Source organism: Cyclopterus lumpus, chromosome 3 (assembly GCF_009769545.1).
Source record: "Cyclopterus lumpus isolate fCycLum1 chromosome 3, fCycLum1.pri, whole genome shotgun sequence".
Taxonomy (NCBI): Eukaryota; Metazoa; Chordata; class Actinopteri; order Perciformes; family Cyclopteridae; genus Cyclopterus; species Cyclopterus lumpus.
In genome coordinates this window covers 11,774,171-11,790,506 of record NC_046968.1, presented here as the reverse complement: position 1 = coordinate 11,790,506, position 16,336 = coordinate 11,774,171, and the positions used below count along the sequence as shown (strand labels likewise).

Below are 16,336 nucleotides of genomic sequence, written 5' to 3'. Positions count from 1 at the left end.
TTTTTTTTTAAATAGAGCCCGAGGAGGAAAAACGGAAACGGTAAGTGAATCCAAGAAAGCTTTTTCCCTGTTTCAGCAGCAGACTGAACAGACCAGAACAGCCGAGCCTGGAGGGACTCATCACTATCATCTCTGCTATCATCTCTCAGACCTGGTCAACTAACCTCATAACATTTCCAATGCCACGTATGGATAATACATCAACCCATGCAACCTCCTGCTACGCAGTGCATTCAATCAAAACACCAACTGTTGTTTCCAGATTTGCAACACCCCCAATTCATGCCTGTCCAGACTTATTTGCCTAATAGCGTAACCTACTCGGGTTCTCCAAGTTTGGAAAAGATACACAAATGCAATGTTGCATTTTATAGCAAAGACTTTTCACCGATCATTACTTACATCTATTACCATTATGATAAACCCTTGACTCCCCTATCTGGAATTTCAATCGTAGCATGTCTATGAACAATGTGTGTGAACTAATAAAACTACAAACACGATGTGTACAAGAGAACAACTCAAAGTAAGCAATTAGTGCAATAAATTCACCATTGAGTTCACTTTTTTATAAATAATCAGTAATGAGGATATAATGATTGAGTCGGTAAAGGCACATATGAACAGTTAGAATAGCATGGTAGGTTCAGAAAATGACATCACTTCACTAATGCAGCCTTTAAATAGCAAAAAAAAGAGAACAATTGTGCCATATTACAATATCCACAACCTAAGACGATATCAAGTCTCATATTACAATATCGATATATCACCCAGCCCCATTTGCTGTAGTTCAGAGTGAAACTAAAAGCATAATAAAATAGTACCCTAAAGACAGATATTTTAGTCAGATTGCAAAGCTGTACAAACCCAAACTCCCTACCAAACACATTGTGTTTTTCTTTACAATCTTCAAGTAAACACAAGTTTACTCACCTTGCAAAAGAAACATCATATATTGGATTTTGAATACTTTAAATCAACATGGCAAACTAGCTTAACTGCTACGTATTTATCCCAGAATTGCAAAACAAAATCAAACTTTTGGAGCCTACATCTGTGCAAAGTTGTGCATACCTAAAAATGTGAGTAAGCACATCAGTGAGTTACCCTTAAAAACAAAAGCAAATATTCTTTTTCCAAGCGTCCATCAGAGAGATTAAAGCCTGGTCGGTAAAAAGTACATTTCTGGAGAAGCAGCAGCATGCCAGAATAGAGCACATTTCCCTTTGATGTGCAAGAGACTCAAAGAGAAAATATTATCAAGAGTGGTGCAGCGGAAGGCTCAGAAATAAGTGCAACCTAAAACGAGTTAAAGACGCCATCAACCACCAGGACCTCCTAAACCCCAAAATGAGGCTCTGGAGTCCCTGAGGGAAACAGCAGGATTGGGCCCCGCCATTTTGTTCCAATTTGCTATGAGGATAAAGGGGGCAAAGGGCTAGGCTGAATTTCAAAAGGCTTCTGATGCCATTTGAGTATCCGCAGAGATTGTGCTGGTAGAACAGCAGCTATAAAAGATGTACACAACTCAAACAGGGAGTGAGAGAGAAAAAGACAGAGACAGACAAAGAGAGGCAAGAATCAGGAGTAGCCATGTTTGTTTACCTAAAAGGACCACACTCAGCACAAAGGGGGGAGGGGAGAGCCTTTATGGACAGAGGGCAAGCAGAGTGGGTGCTGGAGTTACAGCTAACGGCTTCTTTTCCCTCTTAAGCAAAGCATAACTAGCGGTCTCTCGACATGCCCTCCAGAAGAAGGTTTCTCAGCAATATTCAGGCAAGAAATTGCTACATATAATACAAACTATGTCAGCCACCTCTGCATCTTTTTGCCATTTAACAAATCCTATTACAGGGTATGGGAGCATACAAAAAGTGAGAATTTCCCCTTACTGGCCACTGATGGATAAACAAAACTGCAGTTTTTTGACAACGTAATGTCTGTATCTGTTCAGCTCCGACTTAGATACTCCAACAAGAACAAAAAGCATACTTAAAACAATATGCTGGTTAATGGAACAAATAATTACAGACATTGGATGGAGAAATCTTATGGACAGAGGGAGACATGGTGCCAATACTGGACAAATTAAAAACTATTTGTAGAGGGCAGTGTTCCCTCTATATTCATTCTGCAATGCTGCATCGGTTTTGTGTTTTCGGAGAATATTCTGTTCAACCGACGCCGTTTTGCCCAAACTGTTCTCTGTGAAGTTTGCAGGAAGTGATGTAATATAGCCCCAGTGCAATGTGTGTACAGTGAGCAGGAACTACACTGCACACCAGCAAAAAGTAGCTGGTTATAAAAACTCAATTTCTTGGACCTCTTTTTTGGAAGAAATAAATAACAAGACGACACATAATTGGAAACGTAACTGAGAAATATGTTTAGAAACTTCTATAAGTGTTAAATGTGATTAGAATCACTCTTTTTGCTGAATGATGTGCTCATCAATGAAAGGATTGCTGATATGTTTACATGAAATACTTGCAACGCAAGTCAAATAACACGGAGAGGAGTACGGCTGACAATATTTGTTTTTAACATCAATTACTGATTAACCATGAGTGTCATACACTTTCAGAAAAAATAATAAAAGCCATGTCATGTCTCTGTCAGACAGTTTTAGTGATACAATATACAATTTTAAGAAGACCATGAATGTTCTGGAACTGATATCCGCAGAATTATTTGATTAACTCTGAAACTAAACATCTTCAGTAAACACATATTCTTACTTACATAAAACAAAAAACAAATAAAAAAATGTTGAGTGTCTCTAAATCGGTTATACCAATCCACTTGAAAATGTTACTTGACTAATTTTGCCAGGTCGCAAACTTTAGAGCTGATGTTTTAGAAAGAATTAAAACACCTTTTGTCAGTAGAAAGAGTGTCTAATCATGTGGTGGATGGATACAATTTAGACAATTCAGTAGGAAAATATTAAATATGTAATGAATATCAATGAGACAACATTAAACTATTAAAGTGCTTCAATATAGTTTAAAATATTCCATGTCCACATAGAGACCAAGTCAAATAACCACCTGTGCGTCACGGGGAGTCACTACATTGAACACCTACCAACATCACAGCAGTAGCATCGCTATCAATAATCATCATGAGTATCCATTTCAATAAAATAATGATACCCACCCCTAATTGCAAGGCTGGCTGCCAACAATGAGCTTTTGGTTGCTGGTCAAGTGTAACGAAAATGTTACCAAAGATACATCAACGGTAAACATACATTTGGTTTCACCAAAAGACTAAATAATTGATACATTTGAGTGATTACGTGAATTACAAAAGGCAGACAAACAACCTACAAGTCATTTTGTAGTCTGACGGTTCATTTAAGAGGATATAATAAACCACGCTGCTGAAAAGGTATTATTCTGAAGAACTTCTGTGCAACTCTCCGCATCAGATTTCCATCCATTTACCCTTTGATCCCTGACAATATGCTTTTTAGGTTTGAATGCCATTTGTTCCTTAATTTGTCACAAATCAACACTTGTGCACAATGTTATTCAACTGTTACTGTCGAGACACCCAAACACAGCAACCAAGAACGCCTTGTCCCGTTTACATCATCGTTGGGTTTTTGCCATGATGCAAGGGCTAAGTTGTGTTCATCTTCAACTCAGCTTTTTTCGACCGTCACACAACATATGTATTCGACTAACCAAGAATGGCATAGGCAACTTTAAAAAAGGGATTGAGAAGGAGAAACCGGGCAAGTTTACCACAACACTTTGTTCACAGCAGCGTCACAATGGGCTGATGTGCAAACCCCGAGGTTGACAAACCGTGGTGTGGTACAAACGGGTCGGCAGATCTCCTGCATCTGGTTGAAACGACCATCAATGGAGTCAAGAGAGTTGCGATATGCAAGAGCCACTGTAAGCCAGTAGAGGAGCAGGAACATAGAAACGCTGCTTGCCTTTCTAGTGCACAAAACGTGTCACCTCGAGCTACAATCACAGCGCATGATCTTTCTGACCCCAGAAAGAACTCCATTTCCTGTTGCAAGCAGAGGGCATAGTTTAATTATCCGGCAGTACTTATGGAACGGGGGCAAGATCTAGCCATCGCTAATGGTAACCTGATGGGACGCACAGTTTAGGAGTTCCAAGTAGCTTGGCAATTATCTACACGTTTAGCTATTTTGACTTACAACTAAAAAATAAGACTACTGTTCATTATTATTGGATGGATGGAATAAATGTTCTGGATTAACTGTAAACATCAGCATGTCGTTTCATCATTTCAGATTGAGACGAAAACACACCACGTGGGCCCAAATGTCTGAGATTGATTAATAATGTGCCTGTGAAAAGAAATGTGGCCAGTATTTAATGTCAAAGAACAAAAAACAACAACTATCAAATTGATTGACATACGCAGTGATACTATTACGATTAGACATCGTGTGTTAGAGAGAAACTTCTGTTTTAATGAGATTGCAACTGTGTCCTGTGTGTGTGACTCTTACATCGATATCTGTTAATGTATTTGAGATCACATTTTGTTAAGAATTCTGCAAAAAACACCTTTCTTGTACTTCTTAAATCCTGCACGTCCCTATATTCACTGTAACAGATTAAGGCATGTCTTACCATGTGAGGCATTAACTATAGCACAGACAAATAGGACCTACTCAAGCTCAAGGGAGACAGAGCTATGCATCACTGCCTCTGCAGTGTAGTCAACATGAACGCCCCTACAAGCTAAAACACTCAGTATCTTGGTGGAAAACACCACCAGCGGCACTGCAGTGTTTTCCTCAGCATTGGTACTGCACCAAAGTAGAGAGCTTCTCCTCCATATTCCATTTCCTCTACAGCTCATCTCAAATCCCAACATGTTGTGCCCCTCCTTTACATGCTATTTAACAAAGAAAACACAGGCACTCCCCTGTGCTAACTTAGATAATTGTGAGAGTTATCCATCCAAACAACCCAATGTTAGTCCACTAACTATAGACACTTCCTGAAAAAACCAAATAGCCTTTGGGAATTTCAAAACACTGCACTTTATATAGCCCTACAAATCACACACATTTTATTCATGGTTTGTAGTTCTGCCAACCCAATTAATTTGCTTTCCTTAAAGATAGACTTGAAACACATCCATTTTGCTTCAGTGCTGAAACAGACCATCAAATGGACAGGACATAGTGCTTCATGACTAGAATGTATGAAGCTGTGGGTTCACACTTAACTGGAAAAGCAAGTAGATTAGGATGTCTTTAGCCCAACTGACAAATAACTACTATTATTGTGACATGCCACAATAGGTAAACATGTGGATGTTATTATTGCACTCCCTTGAGAAATGAAATTATGATTGTTGTCTTAGATAATAAAAGTGCCCATTTGTGGTAATCCTTAGAAAATGCAACACATTTAAGCATAAACGTACACTATGATACTACAAGTAATGTTAAATTCCCCCTGGGCTCCAAGACACGCCTTCCAAAACACATGCAAAAGCCTGATCTGTTGATCTGTCAGTATGCATTTAGGCAGGTATACATGTACGATATTATTGTATGCAGCACTAGCTGCTTACTCAAAACATTTCAATTTCATTTTAAAATACCACACACACACACACGCCAATCCCATCACACATATGCCATTATTTTTACTGAATTATTTATTTTCTGAATCAAACGTATTCAAAAACAACTTAAGAGCATACGTTGGCTCAGTGTGTAATACAGGATAGTAATACCCTTTGTTTATCAAATCATTTTTAACACAGCTAGCGTTATGCATAACCAGAGAAAGGCTACATTCAAGAACCAGAGCAAAGCACTACAACAAAAACAGTGTATATTTCCAGTAAAGGAAAACAAATCAATTACATATAAGCACGAAGCACACATTAAATGCTTTACAATCCTAAGTAAGATATTGCAAGTTGACCTTTGTCGCAACACAAATCAACCAGTTAACCACGGGGGCAGCGAGTGGGTTGTGTTGTTGATACCGCGTTAGCTGCGTAGGACCAGATCAAAATGCGACTTACCTGCGTCTGAATGTCCACAAAGTAGATATCTTAATCGTTATTGTTTAGTCTACGCCGCGATGTTTTCGGCCGATGCTTGATGATCCCATTTGTCGCCGTTGGTTCAGTACAGACTGGACCGGAGACATCCGCATAAAGTAGCGATGACCACCATCGCAGCTCGAAAAGCAGCTCACCAGAATCGAAGCTAGCGCGAGCTTGTTAAAACCATGTAGACCAACAAACACAAGTCCAACGGGAAAAAAGACTAAAATATCCACGGAAAGTCTTTTACAGCGTTGCTATTTCACCGTCACCGCAAACTACGAACCTTTAACACTCCATTTGTGCAACGGTAGGCTTGCATGGGTGAACGTAAACCATCAAAAGATCATATTTTGTCACGGTTTAATCCTCTCCGCCAACCCATTCGAGCGGTTTTCGAGCGGCCTTTGACTTCAGTTTGTGGACGCTGGGGACGGAAACGGTTTGCTGATGAAACGAGCGTTCTGATTGGCCATGGCGCTGTGGGCGGGTTCCGTTTCCCCCACAAGATGAAACACACGCCATTTTGGATCCACTCAGCACCCTTTTCGCGCTTCAGAACACATACTAGCACGGCTCCAATATGGCTGACCCCGGTTCACAGTTTCATATGCAAGGTACCACACTCCATTATATAGTTGGAGACCAAGAAAAGGAAATGGAGTACAGGCACTGGGTGCACTCGTTTTAAACATTTCTAGAAATCTTGAGGTATTTCTATTCCAACTCATTATTTGCGTATTTAGATTCGTCCGCTGTCTTTTAAAATGCAACAGTTGATGTGTACTGTTACGCGTACACTGACAATTTAGTAAAGCTGCTAACTCAGGCACCAATATATGCCGGTAATGATTAACTCACTCCTCATCAATGCATACTCACATATATTGTTCACTACACATTATTATATTTATGATGCTGATAATCTCTAGGATTTGTTTTCGATGTTTTGGATTTGACCCATTTTATCTACAGTCTATGGTCAGACCTCAAACGCAGATTATGGCTGAGAGAAAACATAGTTGTCATTAAAGCGGAGTGTGCTGGTGGGCAAACTTGACGCACCCATTACCGAAATGAAACGCAAGTGGATAAAACGAAGGCTCCCATTGGCTCAAAGAAAATATGTATACTCGTATTGGTTTAAGCTACATGTCACTCAAACTGACCCGTATACATCGCTTCCCACGACTGCCTTGATATTTTACACTTTACAACAGTGATAAGGGAGCTGAGGCGCAGCAATCAGCACCAATTAGGAAAGACTCGTTTAGCCTTTCACTGACTGGAGTAAATAGGAAGTCAACATTAAAATTGCTTACCGTGGTGATTATTTGCAACAAAAAACAGCACTGTTGGTCCTGGATGGAACACTGTCCCATGTTCTCAAAACATGCGATGGGTTTGTACAAGTTGGAATTTAGAGCTGTCAACAAAAGTGTTCATAAGTATTCATTTTTGCTCAATTTAACTGGACCAAGGTCTACTCAATGAACTACTAGCGAACTCTGCTGGATTACTGGGGTGTCAATATACTTTGGTGAAAATACTTCAGTACTTAATACTTTACTGAGGTTTCGTAGAATATATGCTGAACTGATCAGTTTTGCAGAGGTGAAATAATATTGTTTTCAAAATTGCCGAGCTATTATTTGGACAGGTAATCAACCAAATTAAGAGTTACTTTAAACTACATATATGTAGTGTAACCATGAATGTGTGTCTACATGGGAACTCTGAAATGATTTAAGCGTTTTTTGAAACGCTCAATAACTAGACTCCCTCAGCACAAGACGACCCCTGGGCCCAAAGTGGCTGAGTATAACGCGCAACGATGAACTGAACCAATATCAGTGCGCAGTGAGTGTGCGCCACATAGTGTGGAGCAAAGTCAACGTTAGCTTGAAAAAAAAAATGGGCACCATTTAGAGGCACTAACATCTATTTACTGTTAACTGCATGAACTGTAATGCGAGACAACGGATTGCAGCGCTGACATTATGATTGCATAATCCCTGCGCAAATGTCAGCGCAGCGAGTAAGTCCTTGAAGAAAAACAAGAAGGTTGGAGTTCAAAGTTCGAGGCAAAGACGTTTACAAAACCTACAAGATGTGTAAAACGGCACTGTTCAATATTCAGCACCGTTGAAACATAGTCTGTCGCAACTTTTATAATCAGACAATACAGATAAAATCTCGTTTATGTAGCTAGACTAGGAGGTCCGTGATCTCGAGCGGACATCTTTTGAGTGCACAGTTGAATAACAGAGGGAAGCTAGTTAGCTCTCAGCGGCTTCGGGGGGTAAACAAGCTGACAGCTATGGGATTGCAGTTGTTCAGGTAATACAACGTCACAGCTTTTTTTTGGTTTTCTTGCAAAAACAGACGCCATGTCGGCGTTGTTGCTGCATCATCGTACTGGACTGTGTAGAAAATACAGTGCGGGTTTATTGTGGACTCTGTCGAGGCAAAACTCTCGCGTATCAACAACGCACGAGAGAATCTCCAGCGACGGTGAGAAACACGCGCTGTTCAGAGGCGATCATGTCAGAAAGATGCTCTGCTCGAAACCAGAGCGACCACCCACAGGTCCGCCACGGGGACTCGTGGAGGTAAGTGGAAACACGCCATCATGTAACGTTAAGTGTGATCCGTTTACCGGTGGCCTCTCACCTTGGACTACACACTACGAGGGATTTGAAGTAGAACTCTCAGTGATTTTCCATCAGTGATATATATTTACAAGTCGAGTCGGTCACTCTCTCAATGAGCTTCAAATTAGATCATCAACTTAAAATGTCAGCGTCATCAGGTGACTTTGGGTAAGCTGACAGTGACAATCATTGGCACCCATTAGAAAACGTTTAACAGTCCATTCAAAATTCATTGTGAGGTCCTTTTGGATATATTTTCTCAGATGTTTTTAGTAAGTGTAATTCAACCTTTTATTCTACTGTCGAAGTCCTTTTTTAATTTGAAATTGCATCATGCTTTACTGCTTCTACTTGGTGTATCTTCACCAACTGTTTTTACTTCCACTCTCACAAGTTCTCTCTGATATTTTGTCTCACCAAAAAAAAAAAATGATGTCCCAACATTCCCATTTTAGAGTCTCCTCCACAAACCCCTGGGTCCTGGCATGGTGGGAATTAGCAAAGAGTTAATCAGAAACAACCTGCTGAGGAACCCGGTTGGTTTGGTGAATCTATTAGGTAAACCCATAGTTTTATCATCCCTAGTACTTTTACTAAAAATATGTTATGTTGCTTACATGTGACTACCGTATTTCTGATTGTTAGGGTCAATAAACTTCTTCAGTACATCTCAATCCAAGCAAGAGAAAGATAAAGGTAGTGGACCAAAGGGCAAAACTCCAGAGGAAAATGAAGGTAAGTGATAAATAGCTTAACTGTTTAATGACAATATGGCTGTGATCGTAATTTCTCTCTCTTATTCTTTGTATTCTCCTCCTTCACAATCTGCCTCGCCTTTCAGAGGAGAAGAAACGTCGCGAGCAGGAGGACCAGATGTACCGGGAGCGCCTGCGGACCCTCTTCATCATAGCGCTCATCATGAGCCTGCTGAACTCCATCAATACCAGCGGGGGCAACATCTCCTGGAACGACTTTGTCAATGAGATGCTGGCCAAGGGAGAGGTGTCACGCGTGCAGGTCGTTCCCGAGAGTGACATTGTCGAAATCTACCTTCATCCTGGAGCGGTCATCTTCGGGAGGCCTGTATGTCGAGCAGGATTGAATGCAAATGCTAAATGAGCATCAGAACTGTTCCAGCAGCCGTGCACACTAACTCTCTCATTTCCCGCCACGTTTCCTGCTCCGCAGAGGCTGGCGCTCATGTACAGAATGCAGGTTGCCAACATTGACAAATTCGAGGAGAAGCTGAGAGCTGCTGAAGAAGAGCTGCATATTGACGCTAAGGACCGGATACAGGTGTCCTACAAACGCACTGGGTTTTTTGGGAAGTAAGAACGTGACCTTTATCAGCGCACACTTTAAAATAAATCCCTTTTATGGTGTTCAATGAGCAATGTTAAGGAATGTGATGTCCATACTCGGTAAAAGCTTTCGTCCACCACTGTTTTTCATCTGCTCTCTTTGCAGTGCAGTCTATGCTCTGGGGATGGCTGCTATTGGCGTGGCTATTCTCTGGTACATCTTCCGACTAGCAGGCATGGGTGGCAGAGAAGGCGGCTTCAGTGCTTTTGTGAGTGAAACCTCAGATGAAATTTGGCCCGTGCACCAGTAGTTCTTTTTTATTATGCTTCACTGATATCATTTGTGTTTTTAATTGTGTATTACAATGGATTTAACAGAACCAGCTGAAGATGGCCAAGTTCACCATTGTGGACGGCAAGTCCGGTAAAGGTGTGAGTTTCAAAGATGTGGCGGGCCTGCATGAGGCGAAGATGGAAATAAAGGAATTCGTGGACTACCTCAAGGTAGGAAACCAGATTCACAATATCTTTGTTACCACCATCCAGATCTCGCATGAGTAAAACCTGAAATTCCCCATTGTCTATCGCTTTGATGTTATGTAATGTCAGAATCCAGAACGGTACCTCCAGCTGGGAGCCAAGGTCCCAAAGGGTTCATTGCTGCTTGGGCCTCCAGGCTGTGGGAAGACGCTGCTGGCTAAGGCTGTAGCCACTGAGGCCCAAGTGCCCTTTCTGGCAATGGCTGGCTCTGAGTTTGTGGAGGTCATTGGCGGTATGTACAGACAGCACCAGCAATTATTATACTTGCGTCGGAATTATGCTGATATTTGATATGGTTGTTAATGATAACATTGAGATATAGATTGAATGTCGGTGTTCCAGGCCAGAACTATTCTGTACTTCATTGAAGAAATCAGACTTTTCTTTTCTTGGTCATTAGTTTGTGTAATTATCATTTCAAATATTCCACCCACTGCAGCTCTGAGCCTAACCACACCCCGCTGCCACAAGACCAGACTAGAGAGATCAAATTATTAGGTTAAAAATAACTAAATATATAGTGATTTTGATTCCCGTTGTCATTGCTCAGCCTTTACATGGCGGCCTTCTGGTAATTTACTCCTCGCATGACGTGTGTTGTATTGCCGTGTAGGCCTGGGTGCTGCTCGGGTAAGGAGTCTGTTCAAAGAGGCTCGAAGCAGAGCACCCTGCATTGTCTACATCGATGAGATCGACGCTGTGGGGAAGAAGCGCTCCACCAACATGTCGGGGTTCTCCAACACTGAAGAGGAGCAGACCCTCAACCAGCTGCTGGTGGAGATGGATGGTGAGTGACACATACCATCGCACAGCAGTTTGCCGTCATCAGAGGCGGACCTTTCCCACTGAATGGTGAAACATTTGCGCCGTCTCTTGCAGGAATGGGAACGACGGACCACGTCATCGTCCTCGCTTCCACTAACAGAGCAGACATCTTGGACAATGCTCTCATGAGACCAGGCAGACTGGACAGGCACATCTTCATAGACCTGCCCACTCTGCAGGTAGTCTTGAGCATTCAAGCCTCTGTTTTTTTTGTTGTTGCTGTTTTAAGAATATACATTTAATTTTTTTGGAGCAGCACTTTTCCCAATGATTGGTATCCTATTAAGCGGTTTTATACATTATGAAGCAAAACAAATGGCTCATTGTGTGGGAGGTCAAGTTAAATCTAGTCGTTTTATTTGTATTGCTGTCTCTCAGGAGAGGAAGGAGATCTTTGAGCAACATCTGAAGATCTTGAAGCTGACCCAACCAGCTAATTTCTACTCTCTGCGTCTGGCTGAGCTCTCTCCAGGCTTCAGTGGTATATGTAGTGTTTTGTCCTCCATGTACATCTATGAACATCTGTGGCCATAACAAAATGACGGCCTGCGTCCATGAATACACATAAGCTCTCGATCAACAAACGTGAAACATATTACAAAGTCACAACACAACCTGTTGATGTCTACTGATATGTCGTTTCCATATGGTGATCATGAAATCTGTTTCCGAATCACTTTTTGTCTGCAGGTGCAGATATAGCAAACATTTGTAACGAAGCCGCCCTGCATGCTGCCAGGGAAGGGCACAAGTCCATCGACACCTTTAACTTTGAGTATGCCGTGGAGAGACTAATAGCAGGTACGGCGATGCAAATGCTGTATTGTGGGAGAGAATATGCCACTCTGGTGTAATCTGACGTGTGTGTGTGTGTGTGTGTTCAGGGAGTGTAAAGAAGAGTAAGATCCTGTCCAAAGAGGAGCAGAGGGTGGTCGCCTTCCATGAGTCCGGACATGTCTTAGTGGGATGGCTTCTCGAGCACACAGAGGCAGTCTTGAAGGTAGCAGCTGAGTCGAGTGGTTCTGGTCATTTGTAAAGACGCAGCAGGACGTTTGTTGACATCTTTCGGTTGTGTGGTGTGTTTCTCAGGTGTCCATTGCCCCGCGCACTAATGCTTCCCTGGGATTTACCCAGATCTTACCTCGTAACCAGTTTCTGTTCACCAAGGAGCAGCTGTTTGAGCGGATGTGCATGGCCCTGGGAGGAAGAGCTGCGGAGGCCATCACCTTTAACAAGGTTACAACAGGTACACTCCATTTATTGTATATCCGCTGATTTCTTTAATCTTAACAAATTAATGTTTTACATTTTTTATTCCTGAAATGAAGATAAACATAATACAAGGAAACTACTACAAGAATTTTAAAATAAATAGTATGTTTTGTCTTAAAGGCAGACTCAGGAAGAATGTGTTGTTTTTCAGTGCATTACCCTGACAAATATGTTTTCTACCGAGTCAAACATGTCTCATGATTAAGTGAGAGTATGAATTTCAGCCAAGTATCTAAAAAGTAAACTGCTGAACATCCAAATCCTCTCCTATGAATAAATGAATGAAGTATCCTCACCCTGTGTCCCCAGGAGCTCAGGATGACTTGCGTAAGGTGACGCGGGTGGCCTACTCCATGGTGAAGCAGTACGGCATGTGTGACAGCATCGGCCAAGTCTCATTCCCAGACACACAGCCGCAAGGTGCCGTCGGACGCCGTCCCTTCAGCCAGGGCCTGCAGCAGCAGATGGACCACGTGGGGTTCTAATATTGGATTATTTGTTCTGCTCTCAGTTATCCCGCATGTTGACATAATGAGTTTTGGTTATGACCTTGAAGTCTCCCTGTTCACCTTCCCTGCGACACAGGGAATGTTGTTTCACGTCATAATTAAATATAGATTTGACGGCGCCTGTTGTTCTTTCAGGAGGCCAAGATGTTGATAGCGCGTGCTTACAGGCACACAGAGAAGCTGCTGCTGGACAACAGAGACAAGCTGACGCAGGTCAATTGCGCCCTTCTTTGATCAAACGTGTGGTTTATTTAGAACGTGGCTATTTTCATCATTGAGCACAGCGCTTCTGTGCTACCGTTTTGCTTTTGTGTTCAGTTGTAATGAATCTCTACTTGGTGGGGGGTCCGTCTTTCCAGATGGCCAACGCGCTGTTGGAACGAGAGGTGGTGAACTACGATGACATTGAAGCCTTGCTGGGCCCCCCCCTCTACGGGCCCAAGAAGTTGATCCTCCCACAGAGCTGGTTGGAGGCCGAGAGGGACAAGCAAGACACGGGAGAAGACGTGCCTCAACCGCCTCCCCGTAAACACGGAGAAGAGGACGGGGATCCACAGCTGGTCTGATCGTAAAATGATCGTCTCAAAATCTTTCTCTGACGGCTGCATTTTGTGGAGGTCATCAGGCGCTGTGTGCATTTATTACAACCGTGCTTTGATCCCTCACTTTGAAGCTTTGTATAGGCCTGAAAGTGAAATCGGCAACGTTTCCATGCAAATGTTTTGTGCAAATGCACTCGTTTTACCAGTTAGATCACTCATTTAGATAACCTGAAACAGGCCTAAATAATAACCCAGTGCAACTTTGAAAATGACATCTCTGAGAGGAATTCCATCATTAGTGTGTTTGCTGCACCCCCATATTATCAAGCCATGGACGCGCTAGAAACAGGTCTGTTCAAACGGGATGTCTCTATGTAATAAACTGTATGTGCAATCAACATTTACATGCTCTGTGCACTAATACCTGAAAATGACGTGAGATAATTTGTATGCAAACGTAACTGCAGCACAGAGCAACTGCGAGCCACTTATAAATCACTGAAAAGTTGCACCAAATATATGAGCATCCATTTAGGGTACATAAACACATTCAGGTCTGCATTATGGTCATGTTGATTTTTAAGCTGCAGACATTACTCCACACACCGTGGTCATCCTCTGACTATGGGACATACAGATTGAGTTGATAGATTGAAGTCTTTTGGACTGTGTATTTGTTTTATTTGTTTTATTGCCACAAGTGACTATCAAGTCTCAATGGATGGTGTTGCTAAATATTTAAATTGAAATAAAGTTTTTTAAATATGTGTTTCTTTTATTGTCGCATTTAGTTTTCATGGCCGCAGAGTACATTCATCCACCAAAACATTTCACATATTGTCTTATTGCAGCCTTAAACATGCCCCAAACCACACTCAATACCCCGTAACTGAGAAAGCAAAAACAGGATTTTAGATTTATTTAGCAAATGTATTGGAGATACACACTGAAATATCACATTGATATAGTGTTCAGTATTTCTTTGAGCCTTTAGTCTTCTTTGGTATGACGAGCTTTCCACGCGTGGACCTGGGGATTCTCTGCAGATCCCCTCAAGCTCCGTCAGATTGGATGTGGATCATTGGTGGAACACCATTTTCAGGTCAAGGCCTCCCCTGCCTACACGCCTGTGTGTTTAGGGTCATTGTGCCCAGCATGTTTTCATTGAGGATATTTCCGTACTCTTCCCAATCTCTCGAGTCTCCACTGCTGGAAACACTGCAACAGCTTCATGCTGCCTCCACCAGGCTTCACCGTTTGGAGGGTATGGTGCAGGGGATAATGGCACCGCTCTTATCAAGGTCCTTCTCCCCCAATTGCCCAGTTTGGCCAGGCGGACAGCTCGAGGAAGAGTTCTGATTACTACAAACTTCTTCTATGGAGGCCATTGGGCTCTTGGGAGCCTTTGATGTAGGAGAACATGTTCCGTTGCCTTCCCCAGCTCTGTCTGTACAGGCCGTATAGCACTTGACTTGGTTTATGCTCTGATGCAGTGTCTGCTGTATGCTCTGATGCAGTGTCTGCTGTGAGACCTACCGGTGTGTGTGTGTATATATATATATATATATATATATATATATATATATATACATATATATACCGGTGTGAGCTTTTTCAAATTGTGTTCAACCGGTTGAAGTCAACACAGTAAGAGTCTAATCTAACTGGAGAAACATCTCAAATATGATCAGGCACCTGAGCTAAATTTAAAGTGCCATAGCAAAATATCTGACTACGTTAATGACATATTCCATTACATTATCCAAACAGCTTATCGTGGGGCGCAAGAGCTGAGCTCAGCTGACATTGGGCGAAGGCGGGGTTCACCCTGGACCGGTTGCCAGTTTATCGCAGGGCTGACATAGAGACAGACAACCATTCACGCTCACACCTCCGGGCAATTTAGAATCCAATTTACTTCTACAGTCTTTGGCCTGTGGGAGGAAGCCCACGCTGACAATGAGGAGAACTGGCCAGACCGGGACCTCGCTGTGCGGTGCCACAACACCGCCATGTAGCCCCTCAATGTGATATTCTCACTATTTTTATTTATTTATTTGCAAACCTTTCCTGTTTTCGCTTTGTTGTTATGGAGTGTTAAGTGTAGATTGATGAAGAAAAATGAGTACAAACGTTTTTTTTGTATAAAGCTGCAACATAACAAAATGTGAAAGTACACACACTAAATAAAAGATTTACATTTATTCTGTAGACACCTGTAAACTCTAAACTCAAAAAAACACATACAAAAAAAAAACACAATTTAGAGTCTACACCTCCAATCAATTTGATTTCAGAAATATTCTGTGGTACAATTTGTTTTGTTGAGAAATATTTTTTTCCCAAAACGATTTACAGATGCTGGAATGGAGGAAAAATAAAAACAAACAAAATCAAATATCAAAGTAAATTTACCTTATAAAATAATAACGTATATAAAAAAGAAATACATAAAGACTTTTTTTCTATGAGGATAAACATAACCAGACATGGACATTCACTTCAACACACACACTCGGTGTGCTTCTTTCCTCGTGGCGGGTCGTGTCTACTCACGCTTTACTCTCTCATTTACTTTTCTTCAGCCTACCACAAAACTTCGCAACGAGCCATTTCAGTTCTGT

At 41.9% G+C, this 16,336-nt stretch overlaps 2 protein-coding genes across 3 annotated transcripts in view; one reads left to right on the top strand and one right to left on the bottom strand.

The window, feature by feature from the left end:
* The window catches only part of ankrd11 (ankyrin repeat domain 11), a 94,563-nt gene extending 88,071 nt beyond the window's left edge, over nt 1–6,492 (bottom strand). The window contains 1 exon segment of the mRNA XM_034529323.1: nt 6,046–6,492. The gene's annotated coding sequence lies outside the window, so the exon portion shown is untranslated.
* Nucleotides 6,493–8,077: 1,585 nt separating this feature from the next.
* spg7 (SPG7 matrix AAA peptidase subunit, paraplegin) lies at nt 8,078–14,479 on the top strand. Of its 2 annotated transcripts, none has more exons than XM_034528826.1 (17): nt 8,078–8,409; nt 9,179–9,281; nt 9,369–9,458; nt 9,565–9,806; nt 9,912–10,051; nt 10,191–10,293; nt 10,403–10,528; nt 10,634–10,796; nt 11,178–11,351; nt 11,444–11,568; nt 11,768–11,870; nt 12,080–12,190; nt 12,274–12,389; nt 12,479–12,635; nt 12,971–13,134; nt 13,306–13,383; nt 13,530–14,479. In XM_034528826.1, exons 2-17 carry the CDS (start codon nt 9,209–9,211, stop codon nt 13,734–13,736), a joined length of 2,172 nt encoding a protein of 723 aa, XP_034384717.1. In that variant the 5' UTR covers nt 8,078–8,409; nt 9,179–9,208; the 3' UTR covers nt 13,737–14,479. The 2 variants fall into 2 exon arrangements, with proteins under 2 accessions (XP_034384717.1, XP_034384708.1); XM_034528817.1 differs by having other exon boundaries at nt 8,079–8,681.
* The last annotated feature ends 1,857 nt before the right edge of the window (nt 14,480–16,336 follow it).